At 39.3% G+C, this 25,241-nt stretch overlaps 1 protein-coding gene across 1 annotated transcript in view; it reads right to left on the reverse strand.

The window, feature by feature from the left end:
• Window positions 1–25,241, reverse strand: part of UXS1 (UDP-glucuronate decarboxylase 1) — an 87,533-nt gene that overhangs the window by 41,492 nt on the left and 20,800 nt on the right. Inside the window, exons 3-6 of the mRNA XM_045006683.1 lie at window positions 24,678–24,726; window positions 22,608–22,651; window positions 18,803–18,863; window positions 11,558–11,738 (exon numbers count right to left, since the gene is read on the reverse strand). Of these exons, the coding sequence (XP_044862618.1) occupies window positions 11,558–11,738; window positions 18,803–18,863; window positions 22,608–22,651; window positions 24,678–24,726 (335 nt within the window). The remainder of the gene's footprint in view (window positions 1–11,557; window positions 11,739–18,802; window positions 18,864–22,607; window positions 22,652–24,677; window positions 24,727–25,241) is intronic.

Here is a 25,241-nt window from a genome sequence, read left to right on the forward strand (position 1 = left end):
TCAATTTGGACACGAAAAAAACAGATTTCCTACAAGGACACCTAAGAAAACATTTAAAGGTTATTTAAGAAGAGTTAAAACAAAAAGGGTGCCATGCCTTTTTTGCTTCTTCATGATGTGTAAAGCAAAGCTTAATTTTTTTAAAAACCTGCTTGTTTTTAAACCTGAAAACATCAGAAGGATCCAGTCTGCTCCCTGTTTTGCTCATGATCTAACAGTGTGATGCTATGATGTAAAGCTGTCAATCTTTACCTGTAGGGTAACAATGTTAAAGCTCTAACAAGGCTCTTCTTTAAATTGTTTAGTCGGGTGTTTATACGAGACAGGTGATAGCAAAAAACACCACTTCAAAATAAAATGCACTCTTTGCACAGTGAATAAATCTCATCCCCACTCATTCGGGTTTAACTTCCATGACATCTGCAACATCACTGACTTAGTTATCCACTGAATCTTCAAGCAAAAATAGGGTAGACAAACCCTCATTTTCAATTAAAATAAAAAAAGTAGAACACACTTTTCTAAGCATTCTTCATATGTCATAAGCAACAAAAGACGGCACACACCCATTTCACCACCCTTTCCCTTCAAAAAAATGGCAAAGATGCAAACTTAGCCAGTTCACAATCCCTTTTCAATCCATAGTACTGCTGTGCTTCACAGGCACCTCACACTGGAAGTCTGATCATAGGCAATGTTTCACAGGGTCCAGGGGTCACTCAATGAAACTAACAGGCAGCAGTTTTGAAACAAACATAGGAAAGTACTTCTTCACACAACACAGTCAACCTGTGGAACTCATTGCCAGGGGATGTTGTGAAGGCAAAAAGCATAACTGTATTTAAAAAAAAATAGGTAAGTTAATGGAAGATAGCCATTGATGGACCTATTAGCCAAGATGGTCAGAGATGCAATCCTATGCTCTGCATGTCCCTAAACCTCTGATTGCCAGAAGCTGGTGCTTAGCAATGAGTGATGGATCAGTCAACAATTGTCTTGTTCTGTTCATTCCCTCTGAAGCATCAGGCACTGGCTACTGTCGGAAGACAGGCTCCTAGACTAGATGGACCATTGGTATGACTCTGTATGGCAGTCATGTCAAATTACCAACTCAAGCTCAACAACTCTAGTATAGAAATAGCCATTTTACTGCCATACTAATGGATAAAAGGTCTCATTTAAATATAGCTACCTGTTTAAAGAGTATAAGTTGCATAGCTAATTTTGTTCTACCACTGCATGACTGATGTCAAACAAGCTTACAAACTAAAAGGCCAGAATATAAAATCTGCTAGCTGAGGTTGAAAGAGACAATGTCAAAATGAGGGACAAAGTGAGTGAGGCAGCATATTTTATTGGACCAACTTCTGTTGGTGAGAGAGAAAAGCTTTTGAGCTACAAAGTGCTCTTCTTAAAACCACAAGCCCTCTAGAAATGGGATACTCTTATTTTTTCCATGACAGCCACACAAAAGGATCCCTTGTTCTGATAATTTCCTCTGGGAGCTACTGTACTATAAATTGTTTATTAATCACAAATATAAAATGTTAGGGAAATATACATGCTTTTATTTCTGACACACAAAACAATTCCAAAAACAACCCTGCAACAAGTTAGTGCATTTCCACGGTGCAGGAAAAAATTCAGAGGGGAAATAGGTATAAGGTTTAAGTTTCACTTACTACTTTAAAAACACTACGTTAAAAATGATCAGGGTATTTAATATACATAATTATTTTAAGCCAAGTTTAATTAAATCACAATGATTTTGCTGATTCTTATTTTTGTGGCAGACAGGTCCCAAATTTTGAGAGGATTTGCAAGACCCCTATTATCAGGGCTTTAGATACATAATCTCCCCTCAACCCTTACAGCCCAAAGACTGTTTTTGCCATTTCATACTAAGATTACTTTGTGATATTTTAGTGAATTATCTGCCACAATGACATTTTTAAAAGGCATTTTTGTCATCCAGATAAACGTTATTACTACTGAATTATATTCTATTGGATGACCAATGTGTATGTTTCTGAAAAGACCTCACTGGGATTTCCTACATGTAACAGCTAGTACAAGTTTAACATTATAATGGTACATTGATGTTTAGAACAGTGGGCCATTAAGAGTGAACATTCCTTCCTTGGCATGAGTGAATGAAGATATATTTGAGCTGATACTTATCCATAACTGTTATATAAATGCTAACAAAAAAGTAACCATATGCAAGAATCAAAAAACTCCTTTCAATTACTCAAGCTCATTCCAGACAGAAAACAAGTGCAACAGAAGCATACACAGAGATGGGTCTGGGAAAGCAATGTCTCCTTCATTTTTAATCCCTTCCTCTCTGAGTCTTTTTCTCCAGTTGTTAGCTGCTGCAGCACCACGGGAAAATGTGGACCGGAAGAAGAAACACAGCCCTGAATGGTCTGTCCTATCAACTGCTTCACTTGCCATAGAAGAGGGAATGTTTCAGCACCTGGGTACAATGTAGAGTGCTGCTTCTTTTGCAGACGGACAGTGACAATATTATGCAAAGGACTTAGCAAGGCCAGGGCTAGCAGGTAGAAGGGTGATGGAGTATTTGCCATGGGACAGATGGTTGCCTTATCAGATCAGATGGATAGGAAAGCAGCCAGCTCCAGGCCCTCTCCAAAACTTTTAAAGATGCAGGCAACTGAACCATTTTGGAGGGGAAAGGGTAAAAGCACTCATACTGTAATGCAAGTGACCAAACATGCCCACAATCTCAGCATCGTAAGACAAATATGGCTGCCTCTCTAGCTCTGTTTTCCCTCTTTCAAGCGTTTCAGTATTTAAACATGTTTCTATCCTTTCCCTAAGATGCTCGTTTTCCATGACTGCAAGCTGGACCTAGACTGTAGTCACAGGAGTGCATATTACAAATGCAGCAAACACTCTGCATTTGTCATGCTCTTATATGACAAGCTCGACATTGCACGTCAACTACGCAATATGGTAAGATGGTAATTGTGGTACAATAAGCAGATGCAACATTAAAGTGTGCATGCTCATGTATATGCAAGCACTGAAGTACCCAAGTAAGAGTGATAAAAGACCAACAGTGAAAGAGCTATCCAAAAGAATGGCAGGTGTTTGCTGTTGACTCACTCTTAGCAGGTGTGGGAACTTGGCTGGGTACCCTGAACATGAAAGATGGAAGTGGATCACCAGCCAGAACAAACTAGAGACAGATTGGTCATAAGGCAGGAAATCTAGGCCGTCAACTCTGGGAAAAGGGCTTAGGCTAGAGTTTACATGTTTACTATCTATGGGTCACTTTGGGAAATTAATTTTAGTAATTTATGGTGATTATTAAAACAGACATTATGAAAACTGAAAGGGCATGTCATTTCAGATGCCCCAGGTTTCTTCACATGCATACAGGAGAGTCTTTCAAAGAATTAAATAAGTGTAAATGATTAAAAGTTATAAACCTATCAAGCTGATTTTAAAAAGAGCAGCTAAATTAAATGCAAACTTAGACTTCACACAAAAGTTGCACCTGATTAACCAAAATCATTTTTCGAATCAGTACAAGCCTGGTGTAATCAATTTAAGTTTCTACAGAACAGGATTTGCATCATTTAAACTAGACAGTTTTGGGGGGGGGGTTGTTTTTTAGAACAGCTTTAGTTGAAATGGTGCAACTTGTGTATTTAGACAACACCTTTGTTTAAGAACAGCCAAAATACCCCCAAAGCGCAAGTTCTCCTTAGGAGTTACAATAGAATAGTATTACAAGGCCCTGTGTGGGAAAACCCAATGAACTTCTCAAATCAGAATTGTGCTGAAAAGCAAAAGATTCCACCTTAAAAGGAAAGCGTTATATAAGGTGTTTTAATGCTCACATGCATCAATGAGGTTCTGTAACTGGTGCACCCACAAGCTTTACCTGTAGCCAACAGGCCACAAAAAGTGTGAGGTTCTAGAACATCTTTGAAAACCAAAAGGAAAGAGTAGCTCTTCAAATCTGATTCTTAAAAAGTCACCTTCTCAACTAGGAATCTGGTGATTTAAAAAGTAAGTCAGAACTAGTTTGAGGTACCTATACATGCCTATATGCCCTTGTCGAGTTAGTAGTTTTAACGATCAAATGCTTTCATTTGCCTCTCCCCCTGCTGCAGTGTTAAAGACCCACACAAAGAACAGTGGAACTTAGTTTCACTGTTTGCGCTGTTAAATGACTATACAAAGTGCTGTCAAAGGCACAATGTGAACAAACAAATCTTTTTCTGTCATCGTGATCTTAAGGGTCATTTGTAACAATAGCAGGTAAAAAAATTCCAGAAAGAAGTTTGATTTTTTTTAAAGTTGACAATGTCCCTTTAAAACAAATGCCCAGCATCAGCACCAACAACAGCTTTTGTCTTTGACTGTCACAGAAGAACAATAACTAGAGTGAAACTTCAGTTGTGCCAATTTATAAAAAATAGTATTTTAGATTTTAATTAAAACATGAACAAGTGAGGAACAATAAAACCAAATGCCCATATATTATTTAGTCTTCAGTTATGTCTTTAATGCTGAATGAAGGTAATCAACCTCTCTACTTGGGGCACTGATCAACTAGATGCTGTGACTTAGAAAAACCTTCCTTGGATGACGGAAGTCTTTGGTAATTAAATGCTATCCACTTTTCCCACACTTATCACGATGGTATCCGAGTGCCTTCCAAAAAGAGTCAGAGTTGAGAGGGTCTAACAATTTATCTGCAATAACCAATAGTTCATGTCTTCAACACATCTCAGCATACTGGTAGAAATACAATAAACGTTTTATATAAATCACAGCAAACTTCAGGCAACAAATATTAAGCAAAAAGATGACCTTTAGTCAGGAACATAGGAAACTCCTTGCATCTTAGGTAGATGGGATTCCCCGTAAGGCAGCATCTATACTGAGAATGTTAGCAGTTCTCCCACTGTTGGTCTAGTACAGACATCGCTCAGACAGGGGAAGCCCCAGGTTAGACTGGATGCAGGTGCAGTTTGTACTGTGTGAGGTGGTAAAATTGCAAGCTACCGGTTTTTTTTTCATTCAAGTATTAATTATACTGAAATCCATATCTTTTAAGTTTCAGCAGAATCACTTATACTGTTGGTAAAACCCTACTAATACCAATCCATAACAAGCAAAATTTTACTTTAGTATTTTTTTTGTGTGTGTTTAATAAAATTAGACTGACATCACTGATTAGAGTCACGCACCATCTGAACACAGAGTGCTATATTATCCACACTGGTCTCATCTTGATACCTGGCTTGCAACAATCACGATTCCACTACTAGATTCTCCTGAGCAGAAGATTGCTACCTGCCCTGTATCTGACATGGGCCAAAACTCACTAGGGACTAGGCTATCCCCATAACATTTTTCACAGCAAGATCCTTAGAGTTGATCCACAGTGCCCCAGGAGCAAGAACTTCTCAAAACACCCAATTTACTGTACCTGTAACATATAAAGCAAGATGGAATGACAGTTCCTAGAACTGAGAGATTAACAAATATTTGTACTGCAGCAGTGCCTAGAAGCCTGTCAAGGTTCCTTCCCCACTCTGAACTTTAAGGTACAGATGTGGAGATCTGCATGGACACTTCTAAGCTTAATTACCAGCTTAGATCTGGTCTCGCGGCCACCACTCGCAAACTAACTCCCTTTTTTGGATAGTCTTGAGAGACTTCCTCACCAAGTCCCTGGTGAACACCGATCCAACCCCTTGGATCTTAACACAAGGAGAATTTAACCATCTCCCCTCCTTTCCCCCACCAATTCCTGGTGAGTCCAGATCCAATCCCCTTGGATCTTAAAACAAGGAAAAATCAATCAGGTTCTTAAAAAGAAGGCTTTTAATTAAAGAAAAGAAAGGTAAAAGAAAGAAAAAATATAAACCCTCTGGGAGACAGCATACCAGCGTATCTCACAGACAATAGGTTGAAAACACAGGATGTTCCCCTGGGCAGAAATCTTAATACACACAAGAATATCCAATTTGATAATTCCCTTAATGGCACCAAAACAAGTCACAAACGAAAATAAACATAAACCTATTTATTCCTTTCTAAAACTTACTACTCTGATAAGAGGCTGGTTCCTTGATCTTTTTCACTCTGGCTGAAACTGAAACTGACTAAACAAAGGAAACTTCCCTCCTTCCTTTTGAAACATCTTGTTCCCCCATTGGTTCCTCTGGTCAGGTATCAGCTAGGCTAGGTGAACTTCTTAACCCTTTACAGGTAAAAGAGGCATTAACCCTTAACTATCTGTTTATGACAGTGCCTAGGAGCCCATCACACTAGGCAATGCACAAACAAAACAAAGACCGCTTTTGTCCTATTGTACTACCTGCTCCCTTTAAATGACCTTAACACTATCTTAACTTAATGAGTTACAAACTATTAAGCAGAATAAAATAATTATTTGGCAGATGGGGGGAAAACAATGGGATAAAACTGAATAAGGATGCAACTACTGAAGCATTGATAACTCTCTTCTATTTGACAAAGTGGCCTGAGAAATTCCAGAGCATTTAACACAGATCTTATCCCAGCTCAATGGCATGTCAGTTTTTTTGGTACAGCCTGTTCTAGGAAAATATCTAAGGAAAGGAATAAACATGCACTACTAATTTATTTAGTATTTCTCATTCATGAAGTTAACAGCTCAAACTTCTGCAAAAAGATAATTCTCAGCTATTGAAGACACCCAGCTTAAAAAATTAAAATCCTTATTTAAAAGGATCAGTCAACCTAAGCCTTGATCTTGCAAAGCATTTAAGAACATTATTAACTTTAAGAACATGTTTAAATTCCATTTGAGTCAATGTTTTAAAAGTACATTGCAAATAAATGTATTTGCCTGTGCTATTAACTATATATATATATAATTTGAAAATCCACGTACTTGTTACTACACCCTATTTATGCTGTTTATTTTTGGCATTTCCCTTAGCTTTCTCCACCTTGAGGTTCTTAGTGCTACAATGGCCACATCTACCTAAATTCTTATGCCATCATTCAAACACTTCTATGGTACAATTCAGAGAGGGATACATACTTATTGATTATTTTTAAAAAGTTTGTTTTAATTTTGAGCCAAATTTAAGTCATTTAAATAAAAAAAACTACCCTTCATATATGCCTATAGACAATAGATGTGAAATTAATAAATGACCTGCCATGAGTTATGTTCCCATGCTGAAATCATGAAAAATGGCTAGACTGAAAGACTTGTACAGATTTGTAATTAACTCAGAGCACGCCTTCCAATAACTCTGGGAATACAACTGATTCATTAGTTAGGGTCTAAGGTTTTAAAACCAACTTCCATAGGATCTTCTCCATGCAGGAACTCTGCCTCCTTTAGCTACTTCATGCTATGTAGTGCAGGAAGACACTTTGATTAGATTTTGAAGAGTCTCTCCTCATCTTTGAGAGTCATTCTGAAATTGCCTTTCATTACACGCTGCAAATAGACCATATTTCACATCCAGCCAAGACACAATATTCACACTAAGATAGATTACAACTTCGACAATGACCCACTGGTATTGTTTTACTTAAAGTGCCTAACTGTACAGTGAAATGCTGGAGGCCATTAGCAAAATTCCTGCTGTGCAACCATGCTCCCATGGTATTATGTGCTTGCTGTAATGACAACGCATTCACAGAGTACTCTGCACTTGTGATTATGGTCATGAAAAATGTATAATCCATTCATTGTTTGGAAGTGCTGAAGACTTTGTTTGCAGCCTCTCCAGGCCTATTTTTGGTATTGGGGGGAGAGGGGGGAAGGGAGAAGTAAACTACTGCATTCCTATACACCAAAGCTTCAAAGCCAAGATGATTGCACGGGATGCTTTTTGTATGGTAGTCCTTGACTATATACAGAAGGGTCACATTTCACAAGTGTTAATGGACAGCCGATTCATGCTGAACTCCCTGATGTAGTAATGGGATAATATTTATCTGCCTCACAAGAGTTCTGTGGGGCTTAATAAATATTGCAAAGTCCACTGAAATCCTTGGATGCTCAAAGATTTACTAGTATTAAACACCATACTGTCCCTAAATATTGCAGAGCACCATTCATTTCAGTTTCTATTGCTTTATGGTAGTTTTCCTCATGGCCATCATGTGCAACGCATACACACACACAAATATACTTTGGGGGTTTTATACTTCAGAGTCACTTTTTTGTCATCCTTACCCACAACCATCTCGCTTGAGAGACTGTACTTGCTGGGCATGGAATATAGAGAGAAAGGAGGGGGAGATAATGTGTGCACATCATCCTGCTCAGGAGCACATCTGACGCCTTCCGAAAGTCCTATTTAGGAAAGGTGGAAGAGTGATGGGGCTGTTCTCACAGCTGCCCTCAAAGCAGTCCATTTCTTCCAATGAGGTAGACAAGCCAAATGCAGCAACTACCTGAGAAAACATTTGCCTCCCTGTGTGCGCACATGTGACAGGAGGAGTAGTCTGCAAGCAGCAGCCCTGAACATTTAGAAATGCTAACCAGTTTTTAAGAATCCAAACTAGAGTATGATGGTCATCTCCTGACACTACCCTGCAATGTACAGAGTTTGGCTGTGACTCAGCATGATTCTTCCACAAATTAAAGCTACCGTTGTAATAATGCTGTATCACATAAGCACAATTTGTGCTTATTTAAAAAAATACGTTGAAGTGTCTTCTATAGTTACATTGGAATCTGATATATAATCACTACTAATTAGTCTGGGGTCTTGACAAAGACAGTATTAGATCTTAATGCAATTATGAAAAAGTCAAATGTGTTATTTTCTCCCCACAGGTTTACACTGGAATTCCATTCAATCACTTCCAATACAATTTAGATCTATTAGTATGGTTTTGTTCAGATCCCAAGGACACGGGTGCTAACTCACCCTCTCACAAGTAATATATGGGGTCTTTATTAGCCATGCAGAGCAGGCAGGATTGCCATTTTTTCTTCCTAAATACCAAGACATATAAGAATCTTGGCAGCAGCATTCTGAAGAGAGTAAACAGCTATAAAGTTTTAAAGCGGTAACTCAATTACCATAAAATCAGGTTTGCCGTCCCAGTTTTGTAAGAGTACTGTGACTTTTTAGACAACATTCTCTGGACTGTTTCAATAATTTGCAAAACTCGTATACTGTTCTAATTTAATTAAAGTAGTAACTGTCCTTAGTTTCCACTTAGACAGAAAGCCTTACATGAAAGCTTTACAATTCTGTAAGTCTTCTGTTGGTGTTATAGTCAATGAATTTGAAAGTGAAGGCAATTCCTGTGTGAAATGATAACCCTGAGCCAAGACGTTCACAGAACAGAGAACAAAATGAGTGCTTTTGGGCCATCTGCTAGTATCTCTGCGTCAGTCAAGAACAAATGCATCCCAAAAAGTTGGGTGTTGCTTCATACTTATGAGAAAATACTGGTTACCTCTTGGGAATCAAAGAGCTGGACTTCAACACAGCCTTCCCCTAGAAACTTCTGCAAAGCTAATTCCCACTGAGACTCATTTAAACATACAAGGAGGATATATATCTGGGGATGAAATTCAAAATCACATGCAATCAAGAATATATCCTTCTTTCTAGATAAGGAATTAAGTCTCCTTATTAAATAATTGCTATATCACAGAAAAGCTATCGTGTTAAACATTCTAAAATTGGTCTCGTTTCTGGAAGGCAGCAAATAAATGGCTGCTCCCTATGCATGGATCATCCTCCCATACCGCTCTTCGCCAAACCTGCACTCAAATTCTCTCTTAAAAACTCAATGCTATGCAAAATTATCCTAATTTTTATGGTCCCATCCAGAGATGGAATGTGCCCAAGACAACAAACAAACAAAAACAGGTGACCTTACTACAGTAACTACACCACCTCGTTTATTACTTACACTTACTGTGGCACATCTGAAGTTGATTGTAAGCTCTTCAGGGATTATTTTTAATGTATCCTCTAAACACATTCTAGGTGTGTCATAACTAATATCAAAATAAAACAAGTGGAATCTTTTCTTAAAAACTTTACTTTGCCCCTCTGAATTGACAGGATTGGAACACAGAGAAGAGATCTGGTAAACTGCTCACTGAATACCACATTAAAACGCATGAAACTGCTTGTTGATGTCTTAACTATGTGCAGCACAGGAGTTAGTAGAAACTTTTCAATATTCCCATTCATTAGTGTTTAGTAATTTGTCCACAGTATTAGCAAAATTGCTAAGCCTCTGTAACTATATCAAGTATAATCAGGTAAAATGAAGGTAATACTGGGGGAAGAGATAAGGAAAGCTGACATGAGTGAACTAGCTGAGGTACAAGCTACTAGTACCTGCAGTGAACACAGATCCAGTTAATCAGATTCTAGTCCCATTATCCTTCAGTGGAAGCACAGGCTGAAGTAAAACAACAGACAGTAACTGAACCGATGCATTGTCAGAACAGAGAATGAGTGTGCACCTGCAGAACTATTTCAGCATAACATGCTTTGATACAGTCAGAAGCCCATTACAAGACTTCTAAGGAGATGCATTTACAAGATTTTTTTCTGCAAAGTTCCATCCATCAGAAATACAGCAAAAGTAGAGCAAACAAGGTTTCCACTACCATTCTTCTTTTAAATCTATAACTATTATATAGCTGCACAGTTTCAAATCACAAAAGGAATGAAAAAAACCACCACTGTGGCTAAAATAAAGTTCTAATCACTTCACAACATGCTTCTCTGTTCCAAAGGAAGTCTGTAATAACACATACATCTTGTGCAATATCCTGTAATTAACTAAAACATCAGTTTGTTTACAAAACAGAACAATGTTCTGCTGCGTATGGTAATTTAGGTGTAGGATTGCTTACACTTTTTAGAACGAGAGGGTTTTTTTGGATAGGTGGGGAATACAGTGACATCATGTCCCTACCTCACAGGGGGCTTGCAAAGAAATGATTAGGAACTAGGGATCTCCACCTTTGCCATAACATGACGTCGTGGTACAACAAAATATAACTGGGTTCAAAAAAAAAATAGGCAAGTTCATAGAGGGTAGATCTATCAATGGCTATTAGCCAAGATGGTCAGGGATGCAACCCCATGCTGTGGGTGAACCTAAACCTGTGACTGCCAGAAACTGGGACTGGACATCAGTTTAATAATTGCTCTGTTTCGTTCATTCCCTCTGAAGCATCTGGCACTGGCCACTGTCGGAAGACAGGCTACTGGGCTAGACGGACCCTTGGTCTGACCCCGTGTGGTCGTTCTCATGTTATATGATAAAAGATGTTTTTGGGATCCCCCTCCCGTCTAGTCAGGAAGAAAGAGGGCATTCATAACGTGACAACTTCTTTGAACTTCTCTGCGACCCCTTAGAGGTCATGACCACTAGCTTGACAGAGCAGGGTGGACCACACCTACCTAGATCAAGCCACAAAATTGCATATAAATCCAATTTCTAAATGTACTTCTGAGGGGAAAGTGTGATTAAGTGCAGAGATCAAAGCATATAAATGGTTAAGCAGGCTACTCACCTTCAATGTACAGGGGTTCAACGACATCATGATTAATCAGTTCAAAGTTCTCGTGGCCAATCCAGTGTTCCACATTTCTTTTCCTGCCCGTAAAGAAGTTGTCCACAACTGTAACCTCATGGCCATCCATCATTAGTTTGTCAGTAAGATGAGAACCCACAAACCCTGCTCCTCCAGTTATCTGCGTTAGGACAGTGGGTATGAATTTTTTTTTCTTTTTACAGAAACACCAGACAAAGTCCACAAACATGAAGACAGAAGAACAGCAGCTTTCAAAACTTTGCTTACCACCAGGGGGACAACTCCATTTCCATTTTAAATTCATTTCTTTAAATTTCAGGCCCAATATTTAGGTAACACATAACATTTCAAGAGAAATACTTCACCTGGTTTGAAAACACTGAACAAAGACCATTGTGGAGAAGATTAGAGGATTCAATTTTTTTCTTCCTGTCTGAACCCCTCCACCCCTTTAAATTGAGCTTGTGCCCTTCATGCACTGGGGGAAAAAAACCCCCACAACATTTCTGATATTATTACAATTAAGCCTGGCCTTCTCCTGGTTTTGATGGAGGATGTTTTGGGGAGGGGCGGGCTTAAAGAAATATTCTAAGTGCTCTCATCTTATTCAAAGGAGTTGAATCTTTAAAGACCTCTTTTCTTCCACGTGGCTGTTAAGTGTGAAAAAGTGAAAAAGAAACAAGCTCCAAACTGTCTTGTATCGCTTGCCCACTGAATTGCTCAGTTTTCTGCTTATATTTCAATCTAGCTAGTTCTTCTGTCATCCACAGAGTTACAGGATAGACAAGCTCTGAAGCTCTATTGTAAAGAAACAAGAAAAAAAAAACTTTGGAAGTTAACTTTCACACCCTTTCCATAAAGTATAAAAAGACCATTTTTAGCTTTTTCAGCTCACGCTTAAAGAGCAATGAATAACTGAACACAGTAATTGTATGACTGCTTCAACAAGTCCCATGCTGCGTGACGTGTCCAAAGGGACATGTCCATGGAAGCAGTTATTTTCTCTAGGCTTCACAAGCAGTTTTAATGAAGGAAACAGAAGTTGGCCACTGCCAAAGACAATTAATCAAAATAAATTGACCTGATCCAGTATGACATCTCATAGGAAATGTACTATTATGTGACTTTATGATCAAGATCAGATTTAACAAGATGATCTAACTATATAGTTACTGTATCAGTGCACTTCAGTGATTACCAGTGCCCTGCAAACTACACAGTGAAAGCATTTGCTGTAATTGTCAAGAAATGAATCAAACTACTGAATAATGTGACAATTCAATAAAATGTCATCAGTAGGATCATACATATTAGTGAAAGCCTTTTACTTCTTTTAATAAAAGCCAAAATATTCAATTTTCCCGAAACACTGAATTAAAAAAAGACTCATGCAAACTTTAAAATAAATAAATAAATAGTCAGGAAAATAATTTTGTTTGCCTGTGTTATTTACCGGACAGGTGACCTACAGAGGAAAAATTGTTTCTATCCTATTTTCTTCCATAAAAGGCCTGAAAGTTCCCCTCCCATCCTCTCACCCTTGTTTTACTTCAAATTAGAAATTCAGGATTACTGATATGATGATGGCACGATAAATTAAAAAAAAACAGTGAAATCTGAACAATTGAGGAGGAATTTTTAGTTATATTATTTACATTTCTTTTTTCTTTTGTTGCTGGCATATACTGGGGGCAAGGCGCCCAGTGCAGATAATCATTCAGTAAGGGACCCAGTTCCCAGATAAACTGGGACTGAAAGCAGATTAGATAAAGTTATCTGTGCAAGAAGGTGGGGCATGGGGTTATGGCTTCTCAAGTCTAGTACAGCAAGGAGAGTGCAGTGGGGTCCCAGCAATGGTACTGGGACCAACAGCAGCCCTCCACCAGGTAGAATGAACAACAAAAGAAGGATAAAGTCTAGTAAAACCACATTCCAGGTGACTTGCCTCTCCGCACTGTGTGGGACAAAAATCTGTTTCTGTGGAAGACTCCACAACTCACCACCTTTGACTAAGGTGCAAGAAACCCCTGGTACCACTTCTATGCAAGGATCCAGAGAAGACTGGACTCAAAATTCCTGATATTTCTTAGGTACAGTGAGAAAACAAAATTTTGAAAAAAACAGGCAGGTGTTTAGGCTCTCTTAACATTGTACGCAAGCAAAATATGGCACAAACCCAATTTTTGTTTTTGTTTTTTTTAAACTTTGCAGTCATCTTGAAACGTTACCAAGGGATTTTATGATAAATCTAGATTATCTTGATTAATTTATGGCTTCTGTAAAGATTAGATGAAAAATTATTTGGAAAAGGAGTTGAATTTCCCCACAAAAGTAAACAATTGTTGAATTTATTTAACGTCATTTTCATTCACTTCAGGCTACATCAAAAGGAAAGAAAGGATGATTTAAGCACCCAAGTTGTCTATACATAATCATCCAGCAATCACAGCAGTTCAGAAAGACAGGGTGGACACACTTCATTTCAAAACACAGCTGCTTACAAATCACAACAGACCCCGAATTCATTATATTGCAGATCAACAATTGTCACTTCAAAGCTGCAGACCCAATACCTAGTGCTCGGGGAGGATACACTAGCACCATCTGGACAGAATACACTTACTTTAATAGTATTATAAAACGGCTGATGACTTCAACATTTACTAAAATGCATTAAAAACAGCGTATAATTCATCTCTATCTGGAATACTCAGATGTTTGTGTATTTGCCATGGGGGTCCATTTCCTTCTCATTGCAGTCATAGCTGGTGCTTTCAGTCAGATTCAGGACAGCTAATATCCCATGTCAAAATTACATTATTTTTTCATTTTATAATTTTATAGGTACATCACATAAGACTTAGAGAGCTGAGCCTAAATTGACATCAACCATATTAAGAAAATTTCCAAGAAAGAAGCCTGCTACCTACCCATTTTCTCGGAAAAAGCAGGGTAAACAGACAGGCCTAGCAGCAAGGCACAGAGTTTACAAGGCTTGGGCTCTGTTGGACCAGTGTGGTAGTGGAAATGAACTCAGTGAAAAACCCTCCACTGAGAATAAATCTGAAGTCCAAAATGGACACATCTTGGAGCTGTCAGCTTGAGTAAGCTCAACGGCTGACCAAGAGTACGAGCAGAAAGGCTGTCTCTAAGGCACCCAGGATCCAAACCATAAAGAACTTCTTAGGTTTAAACACACCTTGAATTGCATCTGGAATCAAACTGGGAACATGAGCAGACTCCAGAGTACAGGTGGTATATACAGCAACCCACGTGCTTGGCTCACAGGTCACTGTGAACACCTCACCTTCTTGCTTTTCTTTCTGCACTTGCTCCCCACTGAATTCAATGCCTAGTTTAAGATTTGCACTCTAATACCCAAAGCAATCCCTACACTGACCTCAGCTGCCTGAAAGAGCATTTCTTCCTCTGGGACCATGACCCTTCTTGACAGCTACATTATGCCAACACAATGAAACTGTCAGACAATGGAGAGCCTGGTGAGCACAGAAGACCCAACTTTCAAAGGTGCTGGACTTACTTTATGGAATTCACTCCCATAACTGCTCAAAACTGACTGCAGAGCTCAGATTTTTCACTTGGCTTTCCCTTTCAGTGATTTCTTCTGCCATGTGCAATCAAGCTATTCAGCTATTTCTCCTACAGGTGAGAGAAAGGCACTATTCTGCCTACTTTAATTCAGAATTGAACCAAACATCCAACATCTTAGTTATTCTGTTATCCATCGTTTGAAGATAGCATCTAAAAAGCCCATACACAACAGCTTGAACTGCCTCGACACAGCAACACACACAAAAACTACATTAAAATGAAGGTTGCAAAATCCCACAAATTGGGAAATGCCTGTGCAGTCTTGTGTCAGCCCCACTGTGCAAATGGATTATGAGACAATCTAATTTTTTTTTTCCAAAAGACCCCGTCTCATTCAGTGCAGAGAATGGAGAGTGCTCACTTAATGATCAGCTATTCAACATATTGTTTCTCCTCAATGTGAGGCTCCATGCCTTATTTACTACAGACTTTTCAAACTCCGTCCTGAAGACAGAAAAGCCTGTGAAGAAAGTAATAATTCTAAGGTGCTCATCAGTATAGTATCTGAGTGCTGCACAAACATTCCTGATCAACAATTTTCACTTCAAAGAAGTGAATTAATGAATTAATTTTCACAGCACCTCCATGAGATAAGACACTGGTATTATCCCCATTTTGCAGATGGGAAACCAAGGCACAGAGATTAAGGTCAAAAGTATCCACTAATTGTGTGTGTCCAGTCTGTACACTGAATAAGGAAGAGGCCCTGAGGAAAAAAATAGTATGTGGTCATGTAATTAAGGCCTGCATCATAATGCATATGTCCCAGGGGGCAAAACTGTTTGTACAGGCAACCTTAATTCTGGCATTTTCTAATTTTTGAGTGCTTGACTTTGCAACCTTAATGTTCTTTTAAAGTAGATTTCTGCGTTCAGTTTCTTACGTTTTTCAAAAAACAAAATGGAAAAACAAATTCCATCCTATGGTATCACAGACAGTTTCATCAATAGGGTTGAAACCTGGAGATCCACTGCACAGCTCTCAGCCACTTGAGCTAATGGAGTATCTGATATAGTAGTAGGCTGTTATCCTCTATGTGAACCAGAACCATCAGGGGAGGAGACACACTTTGCCAGTGGGTTCCACAGATATTTGCTGACATCAGAGGAATGGTGATACTCAGGACCTCGTGTGCCATTCCAGGCTCTAGCAGGGATTGTGGTCTAGTGGGCACATCCCTGACACAGAGGCCAAATTTCAGTCCCTATTACAAAGCTATGTTATAACTTCTCAAATGAAAGGTTGCCAGAATTTTTTAAAACTTTTTTTCTAGCTTTGTTCTCAGAAAAGGCAACCATTTTGGTGAAAATTTTCTAAAGAAAAAAAAAATTCAGCCTCACTCAGAAAGCATGGAAAAGTTTGCCAAATTTTAACCATTTGGGCTAAAGTTATAAGTAACTGAAAACAGGATCTTCCAACAGGAACTGTTGGGAAACCTTAATAAGTAGCATTACCAGTCACACCTATAAGTGACAAACATACTACAGGACTGCTTACTTTCTAAGACTCTGAGCCCAATCCCACTCCAGCGAATGAGAGTTATGCCATGACCAGACAATTTGCCAAGAGGACCAGACAGTATCAGGCCCTGTGCATTTTTTTTTTTAAATGTTACTGGTTTTAATGCGTGCCGCTTATATACCGTGAAGATTTATCATACATATAATGCGTATAATGTATTCTGCAACCTCAGAATGTGCTGTGGACCTTGCCAAAGAACTATTCTCTAGAAATTAAAATTTTGCTTGAAAGTAAAAGTTATATTTCTAACCCTTGCTATTGTGAAGTTGCAAACCATGCATAAACTGGTGCACTGATATCTGAGTTTGTAGTCACCTGAAACAACAACTCTGAGAGCTGCTAACTTCCCCCTTCCATGTCTACAGGGCACAGACTCAAACTTGAAGATGAAATTTTGACTATTGTTGTTAGCTATTACACTACTGATTATTTAGCAGAACCACCCTGGTAGGGTGCTATCCACAATTTCAAACTGCCTCTAGTGCTTTCTGCAGGGGCCAAAAGTCTCAAGTGACCTCCAATGTCTACATCTTAGTCATTGACAATTTCCACAGTGCAGCTATGCATTGTCCAAACACTTGAGAACTGAAAATGCAGCCACAGAATTTCCTGCGTAATGCACCAGAATCCAAGGATCTTGATGCAAAGCTGAAATCTAGTTTCATGCAGAGTATGCAGGGCTTGCAATATAATACTGACAACGGTTGGAAGAGATGTTTGCAATGAGGCTGCAGTATCAGCAATGCACTCTTATTAGCAGACTTGATTACAAAGATCTAAAGACAAGTACTGCAGGCCTTGGCCATTCTGTCCAAAGTCAAGTCAGTCTCTATTGGCCTGATTCAAAGCTGATTAAAGTCAACTGTAGCCATTCCATTTACCGTCACGGAGCTTTAGAGCAGGCTTTGATAATACAGCCCTGAAACCTTTCTCAACTTCAGATAGACAACTGTCAAAAGGTATTGGTTTCAGATCATTGGCCTTTTTCTTTGCACAGGCTTTTCTTAACTAAACTTTATTAAACTTTGCATATACTGAAAAGAGAATACAGAAGAATTTTTGTTCATATGTAAGCCGTTACCCATGCTCTGGGAACTTCATTTTTAATAGAGAAAACAAGCCTTTTGTTTTCATTCCACTGAATTTTCTAAATGGCAAGGAGTTGAGATCAAAGCAAACATTAGACAAGTTAAGCATAAGAGCACTAAATAGGGATCTGTACTACTCCCCATTCCCTACCAGAGCGGCAAAAACTTGGACCATGTATTTGCCCATGATATGGAATCTGTTTGTTCTGTACCTTCTTAGAATCCACAGTCAAATTCATCCCTGCACCACAGCAAGGGTCAGCACAGGGAACCAAAGAACCTAAAGACAGAGCTCACCTCCTCCCTGTTTCAGTGGCATCTATGGGCCACTGCAGCAGGACAGATTCCCCGGAGCATCAGAACGCCCTGTCACAGCATGCCCTCTTCTTTCTGTGGTGCACCCTGGAATGCTTTCTACACTCTCTAGGATCTCCTAGCACACACAGGTTCCCTGAGCCTGGCGTATTCCTCTATCTTTATGTTTGTCTGTCTCATGTCTGTTCTATGACTGTGCAAAAGGGACCACAGGGCATCAAGGAATCTGGCCCCACGTTAGGTTCTCTCGCCAAGCCTCGGTTGGACAGGTTTTTCCAATACTTTGCACTTTCTAAACCACTGCCCCTCTTCAGAAGAATCCCAATGTCAGAAAATTTCCACCAGCTGGGAACATGGACAAAGACCCTTCTGAAAAAATACACCTTAGAGCCAAGCTATGTAGTTCCAAGATATAGTAGGCTGACAGCAGAAACCCAATTAACGAGTCACACCGCCAATCCAGAGCCCAAGCCTGTCATCCACATGCTGTGACTGAGCACCTCACCATCACAGGGTGAAAGGAATTAGAGTAGTTGCTCCTGAACCTATGTAGCACGTATCAAGCTGCACAATAAAATTATAAAAGTCTTTCTTTTAATTAATCCGGTGACCCTAATTAAGTTTTACACAATTCTAAACCAATCCCTCTTATTTCCAGAGCATGAGCCCTGATGAAATACTGACTTACCAAAATTCTTTTACGGTCCTTTTCTGATAGAAATTTCACTGGTGGATACTTCTGGGTGAAACTACAGAACATTTCAAAACAGAAAGAAGAAAAACTAAATTAAGATTTATTTAGGTGACAGATAACTTTTCCTTTGTGTATCTACTTTTCCTTTACATTTCATGTATGTAAAATTTAAAACCAGAAAGTCAAGGAAATTTTGTTTTTAAATTAGGATAGCTTTCACAGAGTGACATAATGCAAGAGTTAAGGATGTTTTCCCAGCGATGACTCAGAAGACTACCACTGCTTTGTTGCCATTTCACATACCATTTTTTGCACTCTTCATCCATAAACACAAAAGGTTCCTGGGATGGGGGTGTGAGAACTAAAATAAAAACACATTTGCCAGGGATTCTCATTTTCTGCAAAACTACTAGGCCTGAAAATAGTAAGCTTACAAGTGATGCTCAAGAGCATAAAGAATTACGGACACTGAGCTATCACCCCTCAATGGTTTTTTTCACCTGTTTGTGTACTGTATTATGGGAGCAACAAGTAAGGTTGTGTTGAGTTTCAGTTAAGAAGCAGTTTAATCTTGCCAATATTTCAGTAGCTCAGGTAATTCTTAAATAAATGTCATAAAAGATAACTCAAATATTCTTCACCCTTCCTCTCCAGTTAGTTTGCATGCTGCAACTTGTGGATGAGATGAGTCAGTGGAGCGAACGGAACTGCATATATGCCAAGAATTCTCCTTGACAGATTACTTTTTCATCCGTAAACGAACAGAATGCCACTGGATTGACACCATGCCCTGGGGTCTGAAGCACCATGCCTCAACTACCTCTCATCCACAACCCTGTCTCAATGGGGATCTCCAAGAGGCAGAGCACAGACATAGGCGCCGACTCCATGGGTGCTCCAGGGCTGGAGCACCCACGGGGAAAAATTGGTTGGTGCTTAGTTTACCAGCAGCTCCCTGCCTCCCCCATCCCAGCTCACCTCTGTCTCCTCCCCTGAGTGTGCCGCGTGCCCGCCTTTTCCCCCTAGCTCCCAGCGCTCGGGGAAGAGGTGGGGCTGGGGCGGGGATTTGGGGTAAGGGTCCAATAGGGGCAGGGAGGGGGCAGAGTTGGGGCGGGGACTTTGGGGAAGGGGTTGGAATGGGGGCAGGGCAGGGAAAGGGTGGAGTCGGGGCGGGGGGACAGGAGCACCCACCAGCGCCGGGGAAAGTTGACGCTTATGAGCACAGATGCTGTGTACTTGAATGGCATCTTCAACCCTTCACCCTCAGAGTGCATGTGATACTATCTTCAGCTTCCTGTGTGTGGAAACCAGGCAGCAGCAGAACCCTCAAACGTTCCCATGCCTGGAGGTTGGCTGCAGACTCTCCACACACAAATACCTCACCATCAAGGTGTTCTCCAATGGTAACAAAACCTCTTTGATCCAAACAGGGGGATGAGGTAGGGAAAATAATGGAATCCATTCCTTCCCTGACCACAAGGATGTCTCCATATGTTTGTCCTCAGGTCACCAGTACAGGGAACCAGGACAGTTCTGGTTGTTTGGATCCTTTAACTGGACATTTTCATGCTTTGAATTAATTGGCTCTCTTTAGGTTTAACTCTGATTTTCCTGATTTCTAGTGATTGTTTCTGATCACTATGCCACTCTGATAATGCTTTAAGTTACTGATATGAACTCTCAGGGGCTAAGTATTAAAGAATGCCTTCATTTCCTCCTCCCCAGAACCATGAGGATGGGATGCCTTTGGATTGTACAAGATAAGCACTTTTCACACAACACAACACCCATAAAACGAAGCGAAGAATTAGCTTAAAAGCTCACTATTCATCGGCCTCACTCCTCTAACAACTACAGACTCAGAGGGCCCTTGTGTGGCTCTCTACGTCCTTGCAAAGTGAGTGTGAAATGCTACATGGTCAAAATTCACCAGTGGATAGCATTTTACACTCGCTTTGCGAGAGTGTAAATAACTACACAGACACAAGAGTGGAGAGTCGGGCTCATCTCTTGTGATTTCAAAATGCCAAAATCGGGTGTACGGAGAGGGGTACATGTACATATTTTTCCCCTCAATGGCAGGCACACAATGACATCTGAAATATAACCCATTAACAATATAATGCACACATACTCCAAATGCAAACTCATTCAAGCGCATCCTCACCAAAGGCTAAATAACCTACTGGCTCTGATGCAAAAAGAAATAGATCTCAGTCTGACATATTGCACCAAAATGTAACATTACTCAAAAATTAATAGTGATCAAGCCATCACGTCACACAGGCCATCCACGAAGGACAGAACAGACAGCAGCTCAAGTCAGGTAAACCCACTAAGAAACACTTCTGCTATTGTTAAAAATGAAACAAATACAGTGGAACCCCGTTTATCCAATCTCACTGGGACTGAGACTGGATCAGATAATGAGAAATTTGGATAATTAGGAGAATGGGTAAAGCGCTTCAGCCCCAGGCTGACAGCCCAAGTCGCGCCATCCGGGGCTGAAGCGTCAATTACTCATATTCCTTTATGCACTGGTGGTTTGGTTAATACAGACAGCCAGATAATGAAGGCTCAGATAAACAGGGTTCTACTGTACTTAGTTTCATAACAATCAGTTGAAGACAAGAGAGAATGTATAGGACTTTTTTTTAAGCCATTCATTCATGACTACAGTTTAATAAAAATAGCAGTAGCAGGTACAGTACCTACTGGTGGCCACGTGTAGTCAGTGTCTGCATGTTGCCAATAAGGTCACCCTGTTTGATCTGTCAAATCAGTGCGATTAGGATTTAGTAAATGAGGGCCACATATTCTCAACAAAAATTGTAAGTGGCAGGTCAGTAAATCTGGAAGTCAGCTGTAAAATAAAACCTGACATCTGTATTTGAGCACAGTATCGTTTGCACCCAAGACAAAGCGTGCAGCATCCTAGAAACTGTGCAGGCATTGTGTATGCTCAATCCCAGGAGCAGAACAGTTTCACTCTTTATGCATGGGAGAGGCGCAGTGATAGCCTCACATGCTTACTGACACTGTACAGCCTGTGGGATATGGCATGGGTTCAAAATATGGGAGGGGGACAGAGCTAATAGCCCTGAGAACAGCGGTTCATCCAAATTGACAAATGCTGAAAACCTTCCTAAATCCAGAGTGAGTAATTCATCTTTTAGTTCTTCATATTTTTTACTTAACTGAACCCTTCTTGAGTTAACAGCAGAGATCTGAACAACAGGTTTTATTTTTGTTTTGTTTTTTAATTGTTTAAGGCAAAAAACACACCGTCACCTTAGGGCATCTCATACAGGCTGTTAATGTGTGCTCAGAGTGCTGCCGAAGTGTACTGTTATAGGCCTTAGTCCTGAAAATCCCTATGTAAGAGCTTAACTTCACAAACAGTGAGTAGTCCCATTAACTTCAAAGAGACCACTCCCAGTGCACACAGTTATACAGCTGCAGTGTCTACACGGACACCATGTCGCCCTAACTACAGCTACATAAGCGCTACGCCTCTTCTGGAGGAGGAATTATTATGTTCGTGCAGTAGGGCACTTACATCAGCGGGAGAAAGGCTGCAGCGTGCACACTGACCGAATTTAGGTCGACATAACCTGCCTTATGTCAACCTACCTGTGTAGTACTGATCAGGCCTCAGTGCTTACTAACAAACAGGAGACGTACAACATTACTGAGCACATAATATTCACATGAGTCTACTGAAGACCTTGAGACTCATTCAGGACAAAACAAACATAGCTCTGCTAACTGAACCCCAACCCCACAAGAACAGACATACCTTTTTTCCAGGTCTCTGATTTTCTCTCTTAACGGTGCAACAGCCTAAAGTAGGAATAAAAGTAATTCTTTAAAGGAAGTTGCAAGAATTTACATCTCAGACAAAGAAAAACAATGCCTACTCAGACTATTATACGAGTAAAAATAGGGGTGGCAATCTTACATCTCATCTAAATAAATTCATTTAAGACACCAAGATCAGAACAACTTACATTTATAGAGAGTCTTTTGTGCCAATGGATCCCAAAGCATATTACAAAAAAAGGAAGAATCTGCTATAAATACAGGAAATTACTTCACCTACCACTGACATGCAGCACATGCAGAGTAGCTGTTTAAAAAGTATGTAGCAACAGTAAACAACAGTTTAGGACAACACATGAAATATTCAACTTAAATTGTTGGGGAAGTTTAGGCAGCCAGAATATAATTATACATACTAGACTATAGCCATCACACCAAGACTAACCCTGTTAGTTCTTGTGAAAATTGCCTTTAAAGACTAAAAGTTGCCAGGGCTTCAGTTTTGAAGAGACAATGACACATTAAAAAATAATCAGGTTCTAAACACATTTCTTCAACTGGGTTGTTACAACCACCCTGGATTATTAAAGAGAAAGAAATTTAAAAATGCAGTTTACCTACTAATATCTACGGTCTTTTTTTTAACTCTCTGCATTTCTCTGAACTTGGACAGTGATAAATAAATAAAAATTAGTTTCACTTCCAGATTCTTTATCATGTAATGAAGGCTTGAGTTTTAAACAAGGAAGATGAAGCCTGAACATACTACTTTTGGTTTTAGGTTTTATAAATGCTTTTTACAAAATTTAAATTTGGGGCAAATATAAGTTGACATTTCTTTAGGATCACCTGAAATAGTATCACTAGCACCCCAGTGCCCTTTAACAAGCTGTGGATTTACTTACTTTAAAAAATACTGACAGGTTCGATTTTGACAACTGAAAGCCTCCAGGAATGGAAATGAACTGTGTATTGTGTTATTCCCCCCTATGTCCTATAATTTAGGCTTATTAATTAGGTAACTCATGCTGAGTAGTACTTTAACAAGAATCCCATTGATTCCAATTGAGAAAGGTGTTACACAATGTGAATAAAGGCAGCATAATTAGGGGCTAGGTACTTCCAGCAAGCTCCAGAGAATTTTTATTTCTCAGGAATTTTACAGTATCTTTTGCATATTGGGTATTCACAGATTTGTAAATCTTACTTAAAAAAAAAAAAGAGAGTTAAAAACAGCATTTCCAAATCCAAAAAAACCTATTGCAGTTGTACCCAAAATGAAAAAAAGACACATGTAAGACATTAATTAAGAGCCTGTTCCAATGCCTACTGAAGTCAATGAAAAGACTTCAAGTGAATTTAATAGGCTTCAAATCATCTCCAAAGTAACAGTGGGTATACAGTTCACTTGAGATATAAGAAATCTGGTAAATCAAACACACTGTTAATTGCCTCACCTAAAAATGAATAGTCAGTCAGTCATAGAACAGTGTCTATATATGCTACTAAACTTTCATTTTTCGGAATTATGAACTGGAAACCTAGTACAAATCTTTTAGGTTTTTCTGTTGCGGTCATCAGCATAGTATTTCGACGATGAAATATAACTGGTTAATCTGCATAAGAGTTAAGAACAAAGCAATGCACATATGTGGAAATTTTAAAATAGTAAATGCATGTTAAAAGTTAAATACACTTAACTTTTTGGAGGGGTGACAGAGAAAGGAGTTAGTACAGCAGTCCTAAACTTGGTAACAAAGGCTCAATTCCCAGCAGGACTGGGATAGTTAGGAAGACACTGTGGCAAACAGGATTGGATCTTTGGAATTATGATCTTCTGATGGAGGTTTAGGGAAAACAGAGGGAAGCCATTGATTAGTGGTAGAAGCTGTTTGGGTACACTCTAATGAAGAATAGTATAGACATGAAACCAAATGCTGAGGATTACATTAGTGGGAGAATAATAAAGTAAAATATTTTAGTTAGAAAGAAAATTAATTTTAAAAAAGCAGAAATAAAGAGGATATTAACCACCTAATAAACTAACCTCTTCTATTTTACTTTCAACTTTCTGATCCCCGTTGTCTTGGATAGACCTGTTGGGGAAAAAGAGTCATGAACTAAGCACCATTTTCAATATGTTCTTAATTTTTTTTTAATTTCCTTTAAAAAGTTTACTACTTCAGAATGTGTTCTCTAGAGATACACAAACACAGAGCAAATGACCACCATGGCCTGATCCAATGCTTACTGAAGTCAACTGGAGTCTTTCCATTAACTCTAATGGCCTTTAAATCAGGTCCAAAATTAGCAGTCTCGATCAACATAGCAGATTCAATATTATATTAAAAAGTCAATGCAATATAAAAAAATAATCTAGTCACTCATCACGCGATAAATCACCTCCCCCAAAAGTATTTTTGTAGTGCAATTCTACCAGGAAACGTGGCTAAAATGGCTTGTGAGGGTCCATATTTATTGTCTCGACTCCGTATCAAGTGTACAAATAAAATATATTTTTTCCAACTGCTGAATTTCCAAACTCAGTCTAGGATCAGAGAGTTAAGATAGGTTCTTCATTTTTCACCTGTAGTAAAGATTCTATGGACCA

The sequence above is a fragment of the Mauremys mutica genome, chromosome 1 (assembly GCF_020497125.1).
Source record: "Mauremys mutica isolate MM-2020 ecotype Southern chromosome 1, ASM2049712v1, whole genome shotgun sequence".
NCBI classification, from domain to species: domain Eukaryota; kingdom Metazoa; phylum Chordata; order Testudines; family Geoemydidae; genus Mauremys; species Mauremys mutica.